The sequence below is a fragment of the Vanessa atalanta genome, chromosome 10 (assembly GCF_905147765.1).
Source record: "Vanessa atalanta chromosome 10, ilVanAtal1.2, whole genome shotgun sequence".
Classification (NCBI taxonomy): Eukaryota; Metazoa; Arthropoda; class Insecta; order Lepidoptera; family Nymphalidae; genus Vanessa; species Vanessa atalanta.
The window spans coordinates 12,900,556-12,917,009 of NC_061880.1; the positions used below are offsets into that span (position 1 = coordinate 12,900,556).

General features: G+C 33.5%; 2 protein-coding genes across 2 annotated transcripts; one reads left to right on the forward strand and one right to left on the reverse strand.

Moving 5' to 3' along the window:
- Nucleotides 1-60: 60 nt before the first annotated feature.
- On the reverse strand, nucleotides 61-7,691 carry LOC125067102 (organic cation transporter protein-like). Its single transcript, XM_047675482.1, has 9 exons — nucleotides 7,513-7,691; nucleotides 5,520-5,690; nucleotides 3,091-3,280; nucleotides 2,682-2,782; nucleotides 1,940-2,103; nucleotides 1,366-1,744; nucleotides 708-943; nucleotides 367-548; nucleotides 61-279 (listed from the first exon to the last, which is right to left on the reverse strand). The coding sequence occupies exons 1-9, from the start codon at nucleotides 7,689-7,691 to the stop codon at nucleotides 142-144; spliced, it is 1,740 nt and encodes a 579-aa protein (XP_047531438.1). The 3' UTR covers nucleotides 61-141.
- A 954-nt stretch (nucleotides 7,692-8,645) lies between these two features.
- LOC125066806 (organic cation transporter protein-like) lies at nucleotides 8,646-16,192 on the forward strand. Its single transcript, XM_047675086.1, has 7 exons — nucleotides 8,646-9,040; nucleotides 9,519-9,753; nucleotides 9,899-10,154; nucleotides 10,230-10,567; nucleotides 11,106-11,400; nucleotides 15,163-15,344; nucleotides 15,874-16,192. Exons 1-7 carry the CDS (start codon nucleotides 8,802-8,804, stop codon nucleotides 16,039-16,041), a joined length of 1,713 nt encoding a protein of 570 aa, XP_047531042.1. The 5' UTR covers nucleotides 8,646-8,801; the 3' UTR covers nucleotides 16,042-16,192.
- The last annotated feature ends 262 nt before the right edge of the window (nucleotides 16,193-16,454 follow it).

Sequence of the window (16,454 nt, forward strand, 5' to 3'; positions counted from 1 at the left end):
TACCTGAGGAGACTTCTTTAGATATAAGACAAGTAAATACACTAAATTAAATTATTTCAATTAATAAACGTCATCAGAGACCAGTCCAAGCTGCTGAAAAGACTTTTATTCCAAGTAATATGTTTTCAAAGTATGATCTATCTAAGACAAAGCTGTCGCTTCTGCCACAGTATCAGGTAGAGGTCGTCGAAGCGTCTCTGGAGTGGCTAGAGTCAGAACTGCAGCGGACAGTGACGCGCAGCCGAATATTACTGTCGGTAATGAATGCCACCATTGTCTCTGTCAACAAGAAAATTAATGTGCATCGAGCTGATAGAAGGTTCCGTCTTACCTCTTCGATTGATATTTGTTAAAAAAAATATATACCAAAAGAGGCGTAAGCGGGGCCAGCACTGAACCCACGCGAGCAAGCATTGAACACGTGCCCACTAAAGAACCTCGTGCGGATGTTGGCACAAGTTCCGATGTGTACACATATACCGCATTGAAACACGCCGATATAGACATTTTGCCTATCAGAAATATGGCAGTCGATGCGATTTTGTACTCTAAAACATAATATAAATCAAGTCTAAGTTATTAAAATCGATATAGATATATAAAAAAATACATGTAAAAGCCTTTTAGTCTATTTTCCATAAACAATCAATTGAAAAAACAAAAAAAAAATATAGTATCGAACATATATTTTCTTAAACCCCTTTTACCTTGTATAAATCCATTAGTTACACAACAGAGTCCACAAAATAAAAATCCTCCCAGCAATGTCTTTTTCCTGCCCAGCCTGTCAAGAGTTATCACTGCTATAATGTCACCAGGTATGGTAGCGAGAGACGAGAGGGCGAAATTGGTGTTCTTGTTCCCAGGAAGAGCAACTGAGTTTATCATCAGTCCGTAGTACACGAACGCAGCGGTGAACCACCACCACGAACACACTATTACTCTTAAAACAGACATTAAAAAGGTTTTTTTTTATGTTTATATAAATCCATTATACAAAATAAAAAAAGCAATAGAAAAAAGAAAATACACTCGGTATGAATCAAAAAATCAAGGCGAATCGATGAGGAAATCTTTATTGAAAGTAGATAAAGTATTTTTAGAAATATCTGACTATCAATGTTATGTATCACGCGGACTGTACTGTGCGGATGGGACTGTGTACAAAGCTTGTAATTGCTAATATATAATAAAGCTCTGTCTGCACTCCCAGTTGTTTACTACAACATGTCTCTGGCGCTGATTGCAATTGCGATTGAACAATAAACATTTTCCCCTGAATTTGCTTGTGGTAAACACTACTGAATGTGAAAAAAAATTACTTACATATATATTATGATATACTATTATTATTAGTATATGTACCTTTTTAATAAAGCTTTCGACGAGAAAAGTAGTTTTATATTAAATTTCTCTTCATGTAAAGCGTCTTTTTCCTTTGAGTCTTTGTTGATTTCATCGATTGTTTTCTCAGATATTGCGAACTGGTTGCAATGGGCTATCTTTTGCAGTAAAATTAATGCTTCATCGTTTCTTCCATTCGTTATCAACCAGCGCATGCTTTCTTCTAGAAGATAGGTATACAGTAGAAATATCGGGACGGGGCAGTAAATGATCAGAAGAAAATTCCTCCAGTATGGAATATACCACACGATGAGGTCTAATATTAGTTCTCCGACGGCCACTGATATTCCCACAGCAGCAGCTCCAATGATCCTCTTGTCACTTCCAATAAGCTCAACGACTAAAACGAACATCAAATACATTATACTAATTATTTCTGCTTCTCTTCTCAAGAACATAAATAATACTGTTTTTGGAAAATCATAACATAGAAATAATAATTTTTGATTGTGAGTATTATATAACTTTTTTATTAAAATGTTTTACTATATATTCGTATATGTTGATGACTAAAAAAATCAGAAAGAAGACTTACTGAGCACAAAGCATGTAGTATACGTGCCAGTCACGAGGAGTGCTTCGATAAACTCAATACAGACATATGTGATGTAGCCATTCGGTCCTCCTCCTGACAAAACCTTAAAGGCACCCAATCCTAGACTCAACCCACTTATAATAATCGCTGAACGACGGCCTATCCTGTATGAAATAGATATTTGAGATTGAGGCAGACAGAAAATATTAATACCGTAGTAAGTGCTCACCTCACCTATGATTAGAATAGAACTCTTTCGTTTCGATTGTCTTCTTGGTGAAGTTAGCTTGAAGTGCTACATACCCCATGTATTGCGTATATACCCCAGTTTGGGCGAATTAAAAAAAGAAAAGGGTTTCCTTTTTTTTCTTCTGTCAAGTAATTTTTAGTAAAGGCCCAAAGTTTAGAAGTTAGCAGTGCCTACAATCCCGTGCGTCGGAAAAGATGTCCTGCGCCTAAAGTCTTGAGTCGTGTCGGATTACTATGCTATCGGATCAGGGAGTAGGGAGTTCACCCTTGTTCGCGCGCCCGCTTGTGTAATATATATTTCCTACGCGGTTGTTTATTTTCTGTTGAACATGTCCGCAGAGTTCGCATGTCCAACTAATCATGACATCACTCTTTCTTTCATTATTTTAAAAATTAATTTTATGAATTAATCGATTCATTAATGTATGTGTGAAAATTGTTTGAAAATTAATAGTGGTATTGTAGTAAATTTATTCATGCTAATATAAATTACCTGTCTGATATAAATCCCATTAGAGGCATCGATATTAGAACTCCTAAATTGTGAATAGTTCCCACCAGAGTTCGTTTCCACTCCTGACAGGCCAGGCCGAACTGAAATATTAGTAAAAAACAAGTGGTGTGTAGAAGGAAAACATAAATGGAAATAACTTAAGACAATTTCGATTAAAAAACTGTCTGATCATATATCATATATCGTAGCTTAATATGTATGTTGTGACCGTCACAGTCTATTTTAAGTCTAAATATGATTTATTATTATTACGCGTGTAAGTGTTGTGACTGCTGATGGTTCTTAATAAATAAATATCTGGCCAGTACAGGTATGACGTGAGAAAATCCGTATTTTCTAGGAAATAAAAAAAATTATGACATAAACATAATTTAGTTTTAATATTTACCTCAGCAACGACTGAATCTTTTGTTTCATAAATCCATTCATCACATTCTTTAAAATTATCAAAATCGTTAATGTTACAACTGTTATTCTTATAAACAGGTCGCGAGCAGCGATCATCCGTTACATTAGGCGGCCACCAGCTAGGGAGAGCTGATGTTGCATTGGGCGCTTCGCATTCTGGTACCGCACATCTGTAACATTAAAGATATTTTTTTTTAAACTTATCCGATAAATAGGGCACCTAATATCATAATAGTAACCGTTCTTAAATATCCAAGTGCTGAGGACTTTTTTGTTAAGGACAAAGTTTAGAAGTCATTCCAACACGCGCCTCACTGCTGATGAAAGATTGGATGACTACAAAAACTACCTTTAACATTGAACATTGAATCATGGCAATTGAACAGACAAAGACGTGGTATTTTACGTTATGAAACCTTAACAAAACATATAATTATATCGAAACTCTTATTAGCTCGGTTCATCAAAGTATTTACAGTTAGTTAATGTATGATGAAGGAACTGTTTTCCAGCAATCTGAGGAAAAAATGAACAGCAAGCGAGCCGGCGTGTAGGTTAATTCCCATAGAACTGAAATATTTCTTATATCTTCTTCAATTTGCTTTAATGTTTTATAGTTCTCCAGTTCCAGGTGAACTAGAAAGTTTAAATTTGGCATGCAGATAGGTAATCAGGTGAATACAAAATAAAAATCTGAAACTGGTAAATCTATACATACTTAGTTTATATATACTTAGTTTCTGTGTAACTGTATAAAAAAATAATAATGTAAGAATAGGCAATGAAAACTTATGACAGCCAGTCTTTATGTGGATTTTAAGGTCTTTAATATTTAGCGCACATCATTAGAGTAAGATACTTATTATCATTAATAATTAAATAATAGGCATTACGGTACACGACGCGCGATGCGACGCCGGAGCAAGTGGGGTGGGGCGAAATGTTGAATCGTTTAAGAATGGGTTTATAAGAATGGGTAGTATCAAGTCAAGACAGTTGTACTTTATCTAATCGACTCCCCAAATTAACCGCTAAAAATAGAAAGGATCGGCTTAAAGAAATCATATCTTATTTTAGACTGCTGCACGATGGTACAGGGTGTTTATTTCCCACTCAAAATATATGTAACCAGCTTAATACTGCAATGTTGGCAAGTATGGAACACAAAAAAGACAATTATACCCCGTAAACATAAGAACATACAATATTTTAACAAAAACCATTTTGTATTAATGTTAGTATAAACTTAATACTTACTGCTAATTTATGTACAAAAAGTAATGATATCCCAACAAATCATAAATATTAAATGAGAGTCAAGTTCAATATTATGATCCTTCAGTCATCAGTCAGACCTTAGGCTACAATATATTCTCCTAAGTTATAAGATGAAATCATTGTTACATGATGAATTATGAAGTTATAAATAAATTTCAGGACTGACCATTAAACTTGGCACCCATTTAGATCTCACTTCTTTTGTCATTGAAGTCAACAACAAAGCCGTTTATCATAATATTGAACTTGGCGCTCAGGTAACATTTATGATTTGTTGGGATTATATTTACAAATGATTGCTTGCTTGGACGACATTGAAATTTTCATATCGAATAAATCGAAACGTAATATACGTTTTATCAGCTGTCCTTCAACGTCATGATTGTTAATTCATTATTTATTGATCGATAAGATTATTTAAAATATTTATTGCAAAGAATGGGTAGTATACATACGATTTATCGTTTGCACTCGTGAGATTCATTACTGAAGAATACATGAGATTTTTTTTTAAATTATTTTAGGCACGAAAAACCCTTGTTGTTGTTAATAAAATATCTTGAAGTTCTAACGAAAGATTCTTTGTATCTTTTCCCTACCTCTATCTTTGCCGGATAAGACGAATTTAGTAGCGGTTCCATCTAACTCATTGAGCTGAAATTTTGTAAACTTCGGAGTTAGTGATAAATTAATAATATAATCTAGTTGTATATTATAAAGCCTTATAACAATAAACGATACGTTATTGAAATAAAAATATTTTTTATATATGATGAATAATCTAATTCGAATTGAATATTCATAGCAAAGGCAGGACAGCGTCTGTCTGGTGACTTGTAAATTATATAACAGTATCTGTAAATAACGAGTCGGAATACTTGTGATCGTCGTTAATTCGAGTCGCTCTCCGTTGAATTCGGTCAAATGGAAGAAGCTGGTACTGAGAAGTACCTTTAACGTAACTTTCTTACCTTGTTGAGCACACTAAGTTTTTATGATGTCATTTTGGCTTAAAGGGATGGTTTCAATTTTCATCGAATTGTTCCCGATAAATATAAGCACGGCTGGTGTATAAGGTGTCTACGGTACTGTTATCTGCAGCAGTGATGAATTTTAGGTCAGAGCAGGTACTGTTGACCATTCTCTGCTTTCATCACCCTTGATTTTCCGATCTTAGCTAAGCTAGTGATGCAGTTGCATAATTTACCGGGAAGCCTCTTGTGCTTCTCTAGGTACCGCAGAAACTGGCAGTTAATAATGGATTCCATTATCTTAGAGAAAAAGGAGTTGATGGCTATAGGCCTATAAGTGGGCGATCTTAGAGATTGCCTTTTTTACGGACCGGCTGCACCAAAGTAATCATCCAGGAGTTCGAAACGGCGCCTAATTACGCATTAGGATTGCCGGAAAAGATGCGTTAAAACGATTGCTCACAGTGACTTGGTGGTACGTAAGTACTGTATTGCTGTCTATTTAAATGCAATTTTAGTTTTTCTGAAATATTTTATCAGATTACGGCACAATTACGATGCCGCTTAAATAGGGTATCGCAATATTTAGATTTCTGATGCAAAAAAGCGCACTAGAAATGAATATGATGAAACTTATACATCTGATTTTGAACACGAAACGCTTACATTTATTAGCGTCGTAACAGGAACTTTTAACCGTTTCGTGTTCGCTAGATAAAAAGTAATCGACTCATATCGTAAAGATATATTTTATTAACAGTTTATTCTAAATTGACCTCACTCGTTGTATTGTTAACATATCAGCAGAATTATATTATAATATATAGTTTTTACTGACACTTCCTGTCCGTCACCTGATAATTTTTATAGGTTTCTCATTCCTAGTCGCTTTTCAAGCAAGGTGTAGTAGTGCAGGCCATTTTTTCAAACTTAATTATAATTTTGCCTCATAGGTTATTACGTTTGTTTCGGTATAACTCTAATAAATTTCAACATTAAATCGTTTTCCTTTATATAATTGCTAAAAAGGTACTTAGATTATAGATACGATCGATTTTTTATCGATTTATCATTAAAAGATCGCAAAATTATTGAGATTGAATTGTAGAGTGCGAAAGAATAAAATTAATATAACTTTGGTGGCAGACAATTTGAAAGGAAACGGATTATCAACGTTGGTCAGTCGTCATGTAATGCGTAGGGCTGAGACGTCACATCACAAGATTAATGTTGGATATGTATGTAGCTCTAAGATCGAAGGAAACAAAAAAATGGTCCGACAGTGTAAGGAATTATAGGGAGGGCAAAAATAGATGATAAAGATACAGATCTTCATATTACAAATGAATATTATATTTCATAATATCAGAATGAATAGGGAGAGAAAGTCTCAGCCCAGCAGTGGGACTGTAGTGTAATAAGTAGTATGTAAGTCAGATGGCGTATAAATATTAAGATCGTTGCGCTAATTAGTCAGTAATAAATCATCTTCTACCAAATACACTCGTTTCGATAACATAAGTCCCCTCATGGCGACCCTTGCCATATTTGGGGCGCGCGACGCGAATTTGATCGCAGTATAGTGTTGCAGCTCCAAAATCGGACGATGAGTTGAAGAATTGGATATAAGTTCAAATTAAAGCAATATGTAGAAATTTAAGTTTTTCGTTACTGTTTTACTAAAAAAAAAATCTAATATTTAAAGGCGGTTTAATCTACTTTATACAATAAATATTAAATTATAATTTCCAAAGATCTCATTGGATCGATCTCATAGCTTGTAAGAAAATATTTAACATTATTAGATTTTCTAATTTAATATTTAATTAAATTAATAAAATATTTTATCCTTGTGTCGTTATTAATTCCCTTATTTTAAAATTTAATTAGAATATTTGATGTCGTGTGGTACTTTGGTTTACATTTTTAGGTCAATGCTGTTTTCACTTTAAAGACGTGTTCACTTCGTATGATTACCTATATTTGTTGTTAATTGCATAAGTGTTTAGTGATAAGTTGGTAGTGTAACTATCTCAGTAATTAAATAAATGCAATAAAGGCAGTGAATTATAATTGACGTTTTATTATTAAACAAACTGTCATAAATAGGATATCGTAACAGTTATAAAAGGACAAAAATACCACTACTGCACCTGTAGTTGATAGCCGCTGCTGCAAAAACAAAGTTGGTGTTGCTCATCGCTGAGCATATTACTGGAAGCAGAGCGAGTAGGCACTGCCACACTTGGTATCTCCCGAAACCGCTCACAAGCTCTGATAAGCTCTCCCCGATGGATACTTTCACCACATCATCAGACTTTTTCATTTCCATTATCATTGCGAGCACATCTAATTAACTGTTCCACTAATGTATGAAAAATAAGTAATCGATGCAAATTGTACAAATGTTACTTCTGCAGTAAACCTACCGTAGTTACACTTTAAGCTAATGTTCGTAAGTCGTCCGCAGTGTATATTATGGTCACGGGGAAATCATATATGCATTGTATTCGCCTTACACAATAGCATTGTTATTGGGTTAACAACATACGATTTTCTATCATTACTGTAAATCATCGCTTCATTATTTAGCCGAGTTCAATATTCATTTATAACATCTAACAGTTTCACTTCGAATATAGTAAAAAATATGATTTTAGTAACAAAATTAAATCATGTACAATAACAATCCACACATAATATTTGTGACATTACTTCTCCTTTCCTCTTAAGGAAAGTTTTTTTCCATCAAGCTACTCCAGCGCAACTTGGTGGTTAAATATACCTGTAGCAAAATATGATCTTTAGCAAGCAAGGCTTCGTGATATTTTTCTTCAACTCCGTGGACGAGATGTCATAAACACAAATGGTCATATAGAAATCAGTAGTGCGTAAACAAATTTGAAAGCGCGTCCTTCGTTTAAAGATCCACGTGTTCTATCCACTAGGTCATTTTAGCTGCAGATTTACTTATATCTTCTAAGATGCTAGATTTCCTTCCTCGATAAAATAAAATGTTTTATTAATTTAATTTTACAATTCGTAATTATCTTAATGATGTTTCCTATATTACAAAGCATTTTTTCCGTAAATCACTTCTCGAATCTACCTACAATAAACAACAGTATCGCCGACTAAAAGAGGTGGGCATTAATAGAGTTTATTTGCCGAGGAATTGAATTTATTATTATCTCTAGTACCGTTTATCTTTTAGTATTTACTATAAGACGTAATGTATTGGATTATTTGATTCGACGGCTATAAATTTATTGGGATATACACCCCGTTAATAAACTATTGATAACCACCAATTTGATAAAAATCGATAAAAAGCCTTTGCATCATCGAAGTTTTGATGAATATGTGCGGCACGAAGTCATTCCTTTAGGGCTCGCGTTACATACCGCTCCGTTCTCTTACTGCCATAGACAAGTGGAGTAAAATGTCTGATGATACTAAAGAAAATGGAGGCAATGCCCCTCCGAGTAGAAAGCAGAGTACGGCCAATAGCAGGAAAGCAAGCGTTTTCGAAAAACCCTTAGATCTCGATGATGTCTTGGTCAAGGAGTTGGGACAGTTCGGATGGTTCCAGTTGAGGAACATCGCCCTCGTCGCAATACCTATCATTATGTCGGCGTTTATGAGTGAATTCGTTTTTTCTGCGGCAGCTGTCCCACACAGGTAATAACTAAATATTATTGAATTGAGAATTTGTACTATTCCAAAATAAACCTATTATTTTTTACCTCAAGAAATTACATTATCATACATACCTTTTTCAAATAATAATCTTAAAAAGTATAATCTGTAATAATAACAATTCCCTTCCCTTTTTCTTATTTTAATTGCGGTCTGCGCATTATGTTTAATGGAAATGTATGAATATTCATAACAACATATTTAGTAATAATATCTACCTTTTTTTCCAAAAAATATCAATGAAAGTAACTAAATAAAAGGGGAACGATAAAGTCCTTTATTTTTGTATACCTTTTCGATTTGAGTAGATTTAATCTACACATACATCTTGCACTCTTGATAACAATCATGACAACCTTTTTTCAGTAAAAAAATTACAGCATAAGTAGTTTAAAAAAACATATTTTTTATTATAATTGTGGTCTTCAGTAACACTAATTTAGCTATAAACAAATTTTAGATGTCGTATACCGGAATGTGGAGAGGATGGAAAATCGCACGAATATGATCCTGAGTGGATATTAAACGCTGTGCCGGAGACAAGTTCAGGATTTTCCAGCTGTCAGAGATACGTTCCTCGAGGTCTCGGCACTAACGGTACTCTGGATTATTGTCCTGCCAATATCTTCAACAACTTGGAGACTGTTGAGTGTGACGGTTATGTGTACGCAAGAGATAACTCCGTCGTATACGAGGTGGGTGAATGTGAGGTTTTTTATAAAAAAAATATAAATAATTATTTCTTTTGATTTTTCAAAAATAATGTGATCGAATCATATACATCTTGTCGTATATTTTAAATTTACAATAATCTATTTTTAATATAAAATTGTCTTTCAGTTTGATCTCGGATGTCAGGACTGGCTCCGTGCGCTAGCTGGTACTCTTAACAGCATAGGAACATTACTAGTGCTGCCGATCACTGGCTACATTTCCGATCGCTTCGGTCGCAAGTGGGCTCTGATAATTAGCGTCCTTAACTTGGGTGTCATCGGTCTTATCCGCGCCTTCTCCGTCAATTACACCATGTACATGATTCTTCAAATCGTACAAACTACTCTCGGAGCGGGAACATTCAGTTCTGCTTATATTTTTGGTAAAGTATGATTGTAACGACATTTTAAGGCGATTTTTTTCAACATTATTAACTTATTATTTATACTCGTTTTAGCAACTGAACTCGTCGGCCCGAAATATCGTGTAATCACGAGCGCGACGTGTTCATCCATGTTTGCGGTCGGACAAGTTATACTCGGCTCGGTGGCTTGGTTGATTCAACCCTGGCGGTACATGATAATGGCTCTTCACATTCCCTGTTTACTTATTTTTATCTATTACTGGATCCTGTCAGAAAGTGTAAGATGGCTTCTTTCTAAGAAGAAATTCTCTGAAGCGAAGAACGTACTGGAGACCGTCGCGAGGGTAAACAATACGCATATCAGTGAAAAAAGTTTGGAAGCGTTGATGAACACATCACAACCATCCGTTCCAGCTGCAGAAGTATCTGATGTAAGTGATTAAGAACTATAATATATTGTAATATGTTTTATGAGTTATTCATAAATAATTTCTTAAAATTCTTTTGATTATTAAGATAAATTTTTTTATCTCTATAAAACAAAACAACAAATTACTAATAAAACAATGATCAATCAGTAGGGGACAAATGCATTAAACCCGCATGTTAAGATTAGTACTTTGATAAAAAAAAAACAAATGTTGATGTGAAAGAAATTATGTGTTGATGTACATTTTTTCGTAGTGGTAACATTAATAGGACGGGGAAATGAATTATTACAAAGAAGCTTATCGCTGATTCTGTTCTTGTATGAAACGAAATGCTGCTGCCAATTTTATTATTACTTAAAAGTAATTGAATCAATTAAAGATAACTTCGTCCATGATGCAAATAATTATGATATTTATCTTGATATCATTGCGATATCATAATACATGATTTTGTATATATTTTTTAAATAACGATATGTTTAATGTGTCTCTGAATGACTCTAACGAAAATTGCAATCAAGGTTTTATGTCGTTTTAGGTTGAAAAGCCAGGATTGATTCGGAATATAGTGAGTTCTCCAACTTTACTTCGACGAGTCTGCACCACTCCGATCTGGTGGATCACCACTACCTTCGTCTACTACGGCCTGTCCATCAACTCGACTGGTCTCTCTGACACAATGCACTTGAATTATATTCTGACATGTGCTATTGAAATTCCCGGCTTTTATACCGCAGTTCTCGTACTTGACAGAATCGGTAGAAAGGCCACTCTCTCGACAGGATTTTTCTTCAGCGCTGCATGCAATATAGTCTTCGTCTTTATTCCTAACGGTTAGTATATAGTAATAATTTGAATTTTTTATTATTGCGTTATTTATGAATATAATTAAATGAGAGCGATAAAAACATTATTTTATGGTTATTGATATTTATAATACGAGCATTGCTGGAATGTTGTTTGATGTCTGCTAACAAGAAAACAATATCGGTATTATTCAATTTATGTGATAAAAGGCTTAAATAAGCTTTCAAATTTATCTCGAATTAAAAATTTGTTTAAAATCAATAAAAACGTATCAATTAATCTTACTTTATCTTTTGATTTTTTACGTATTTACACACACTACTAAGTTGCCGAAACGAGTCAAGTGTTTATTGTGTTTTGTATTAAACCGAGGCCTAAGGGTTTCAATGTCGTCACATCGTATCGAGTGTTCTTTAGTGTGAACTTTACGTATCGCATTGTTTCAGCGTAATTAGTTACTTGCATTTAATTATCATACCTTTTATTTTGCCTTGTCATCTGGCCTCGCCTTGTTCTCTTCATTGACGGTCACGTGATAGTAAGTGATTATCCTCGAACGTACCAATAGGCACTGAAATGATTATAAGCCACTTTCCAAACCGTTCAAGCGCTGTTAAATACGGGATTTATGATTTTACGTACCTAGTGCCGGTAATTAGACTGATTTATCTAGATTAGTCTGCACAAAGCTCTGACACCAAGTAACAGCGATATTTTCTATTTCTGCAATAACATACGTCAGATCAGAACGAATCTATGCATATAAATATAGTATAGGAGTTTGGTTATTTGACTCGAGGTCATTTGACAACCCAGAAGGAGTGCATCACTTAAAGATTTATTGAACTTGTTACTCTCAAGTGGCAAACACTTTGATTGATACAGAATTGATGTAGCGATTGTGGTATTATTAAGTAATATGTTGTTCATACGATACGACGCGAAGATGATTTTATGACAATCGAATATCACATTGTGTGTTTAATATTGATTGCCTTGTTGGTTTTGTTGTTAGTTTTTAAGCCCGAGGTTCAGACTTCAAGTTCTGAGTCAGTTCAGTAAAAAAATATGTAGGATTTTTTCAATAAATTCTGCATCAGTGTGGTAACTGGTAGTAGTTAGTGTGCACTTGTAATGCGTACAAACTTGTGCACTAAGCTAAGGTAACATTTAACACACAGATTGACATATAGATGATAAGAGAATAACAATCTTAGAATTGACATTTGCTAGTCGTTAGTAGTTTTTTTAATATGTTTTAATCACGTGGAGTGGAGTCATATGTCTACCCGGACATTATAAAAAAATAAATAAAAATATATATATATGTTACAGCCAAAGTAATAAATCAGGACAATATGTACACTATCCAACCATTATATACAATATCCACTCCATTAAGACAAAGTGATAATTCACACAGAATTGATCACATTACCTAGTTATTTTATATAATATCTTGGAAGACTTGGATAAAATAATAAAAATAGTTCAATATTATAAAGTTTCTCTACGATTCGCTTTATGCATAACTATAAATAAAATAATAATTTGAGGATATTATAAATAGTAATAATTATATTTCTTATTAATTCAGATAAATACGAGTATTTGCTAATAATAAAATATTTAAAAACAACAAAGATGACCAATTATAATATGTCAAATAGAAACATTGCAAGACAACTTTTAGTAGATTTTACTTTAAAAAAAAATATATATATTAGCAATTACTTTTAATATTGTTTTAGAAAGAAGTGTCTACAATGGAAAGTAACTTTTAGTAATTAGTAGTCTAAATATTAATATTATATTACACCATATGATGTTCGGCCTCTTTAAAATATTTAATTGAATACGCTAATATTATGAACCAACCCGAAATGAGCCTTTTTTAAGAGCTTTAATAATTGACCAATGTTGTCAAAAAATATACTTTTTTTGCTCAAAGAAGTCCTCAAACAGACACCATCCAAATTTGTATTTATTATTTTAACTAACTTTGACCTGCTATTATAAATAATAACCGGATAAAGTGATTAATTTTTCACATTGTCTATACGATTTGGTAATTGTATATAATGACCAATCATTATATATAATAGCTATTTCATTACTATGACTGTAACATATATATTTATAAACATAATATCTGGCTAATTACTTTCTTATCTTTAACGTACTGACGTACCGTTTTATACTTGGATTAGGTAACTATTTACTCGTGCGTCGGGATTTTAAATGATTGAGTAATTTTTTTAATTATTGGTAGCTTAGTAATATGTCTACATCATCGGAATCTTTGAAATAATCAAAACAAAATATTGTCTCAAGTGAATCGATGAATGAACGTAATCTATTTATCTCTACATATTATAAAACAAAATCGCTCGCAGTTTGTACGCTTAGATCTTTTAAAGCACGCGAGGGATTTCAATGCGGATATCAATAAACAGAGGGTTTCAATAGGAAGTTTTAAATGTATAATACGTATCCATAATAGCAGAGATAAGCCGAGATTTTCAATTTTCCTAGCGGGAAAACAAAAATATTTTTTTTTATGACCACATAAGTGATGGATGAAAGACAACTGTATGTAACGGAGATGAGAATGTCGGGAGGTATGTGTGGATAGATAGAGTAAGGAAAGAGTACATAAAGAGGAAGTTTGAAAGTGGGTGCCACTTTCCAACATAACCGAGTAGCTATGTGGAAACCGGCTATCATGACATCAGACAGAGAAGTATGGAAAAAGACATTCTGCGCCGACCATATATAAAATCGGGATAAGGATAGGAGGATGATGATGATATTGTACCCGAGTGAAGATGGACAGGTGACAGGTAGTTTTAAAGAAAACAAAACAGCAATGTGACGCTGTATGAATACACAGCATATTTCACTGATGAAATGTTGACAACCAACTTACGGTTACACGCCGATTTGATACGTGTTTCATATATATACTCGTAATTTATAATTATTATAGTCAATGTTGTACACCATATTCTGACATTTCATGTTTAATACGGAGTTTTGATTTGTTTTCTTACATAATACGCTACAAAAACAAAGCTGTGTCTTATATATAAAATAAAATTGATAAAGTATAAATAAAACATGAGAATAAATCCGATGGAAATCGTAAATGTTTCAATATAGCCATCGTATGTCATCAATATGTTTTCAAATTAAGAAATACTAATTAATCGACCAAGAGACTAATAATAATAATTATTTTCTCTGAAGCAAACAATCAAATAAACTTTAACAATAATGAACTTAAAAAATTAACAAACGATCACATACATCTAGGATTTGTCGATTAGTGATTCTTTATAAATTGCTTACGTTATTCTATTATCTTACTAATATTAGTATCTTTTTTTATATTGTATCTTTTATCTGATTATGGCAATGTTCCGGCAGCGATTATTAAGGGTGACTAGACAACTAAAACTGAGAGATCTTGCACAAGTGTGTGCCATAATCGCTACGCACATAATCTGGGCGGATGGCTAATTCTAGGAAGTTAGGAAAAATGAACTTTGCAGTTTTTCATTTTCGTCCACCGGAAAACGATCCCTTTCCGGTCGTCAGAGTATCATCAAACACAAATATTGCTTGTCCTTTAGATGTTTTTTTAATATATAGGTCACCTGATGGTAACTTGTTACATATATTAATTCATACATATAATAATGTTATAATAATGATTATAATTCTTTAATACGGAAGTACGTTCCGACTATTTTTCCATACATATCTAATGTTAGCTTTTATTTCAGATTTATACGTTCTGCGTTTAATAGTCTTCTTGCTGGGTAAGTTTGGGATCTCAGTAGTGATGACTTCAGTGTACTTGTTCACTTCCGAACTGTATCCCACCGAGTACCGTCACAGTCTGCTCGCTTTCTCGTCAATGATCGGTCGCATAGGATCCATCACAGCACCACTAACTCCTATTCTTGTAAGTGTTCCACTTATTACTCTCATTCGAGATTGAATAGCAAACCTTTTTTCAGCAGAGAAGCATTACAATTACTTAATGATTTCCAAGAAACAGGAGCGCTACCCAATTCATTAGACCTAAGAAAAGTTTGGAAAGAAACTCAGTAGAATTGAATAATTTAATTACATAACTCCTTATAAATTATTCGTCACTTGTACCACTCAATCAGATATTCTAATGCAAATAATTTTAACAGCAACAGTTAGCATCGTCGTGTTACGGTTTGACCGGCGAGTAAGCCTATGTAACTAAAGGCACTAGGAACATAACATCTTAATTTCTAAACTTGGCAACGCATTGGCGAAGTAAGAAATGGTTAATATTTATAATAGTACCAATGTCTATGGACGGCAATAACCACTAAGGTGGCTCATTTGCCCGTCTCCCTACCATCTTAAAAAAATCCTAAAAAATTAAAATGGTTTTTATTAATGGAAAATAGAATATGCAATCTTTTTTTTAATCTTAAATATGATATTATTTTTAGATGGTTTACTGGCACGGTATCCCCTCGATGTTATTTGGCGGTATGGGTATAATCGCTGGTCTGCTAGTACTTACACAACCTGAAACTTTGGGTACGAAAATGCCGGATACGCTCGCTGAAGCTGAGGCACTTGGAAAGAAAGACTCCAAATTTGAACAGTCGAGCTGATTGTAATGTTCTACGGATCTGTATATATTTATTCATTCATTCATAATAAGTAGTTCATACGCCTTATGTTTTGTTAAAAAAAAACTTAAGTTGAACTTTAAAGCGATATCATTTTAGATATGTAATGATAAATTATGAACTAATGTAAGCCCAACATTGTAAAAATAATAATATGCATAGATATTAATTATTTATAAACATGAAGTGTCTTGTAAATGAAATAAAAATTAAGCACTTACACAGAGTTGCTAATTACCTCACGACCCATTTTGATATTTATGAAAAGCAATCGTTGAAACTTTAATATTGTGATCCGACGCCTTGCAAAAGTGGCAAACTTTTACCATATTTTGTCATGTCTCTTATCCGGGATATCGTGTTCTTTCGGACTTCTCAATACAGAAGCGTAATGT

Excerpts from the sequence above, each read along its gene's own strand:
- LOC125067102 (XM_047675482.1), bottom strand. The coding sequence starts at position 7,691 with ATGGAAATGAAAAAGTCTGATGATGTGGTGAAAGTATCCATCGGGGAG. Across the intron at positions 3,281-5,519 it reads AAAGCAGAGAATGGTCAACA|ATGTGCGGTACCAGAATGCG; the intron begins GTACCTGCTCTG and ends TTAATGTTACAG. Across the intron at positions 1,745-1,939 it reads TACTACATGCTTTGTGCTCA|TCGTTGAGCTTATTGGAAGT; the intron begins GTAAGTCTTCTT and ends TGTTCGTTTTAG.
- LOC125066806 (XM_047675086.1), top strand. The coding sequence starts at position 8,802 with ATGTCTGATGATACTAAAGAAAATGGAGGCAATGCCCCTCCGAGTAGA. Across the intron at positions 9,754-9,898 it reads ATAACTCCGTCGTATACGAG|TTTGATCTCGGATGTCAGGA; the intron begins GTGGGTGAATGT and ends ATTGTCTTTCAG. Across the intron at positions 10,568-11,105 it reads CAGCTGCAGAAGTATCTGAT|GTTGAAAAGCCAGGATTGAT; the intron begins GTAAGTGATTAA and ends ATGTCGTTTTAG.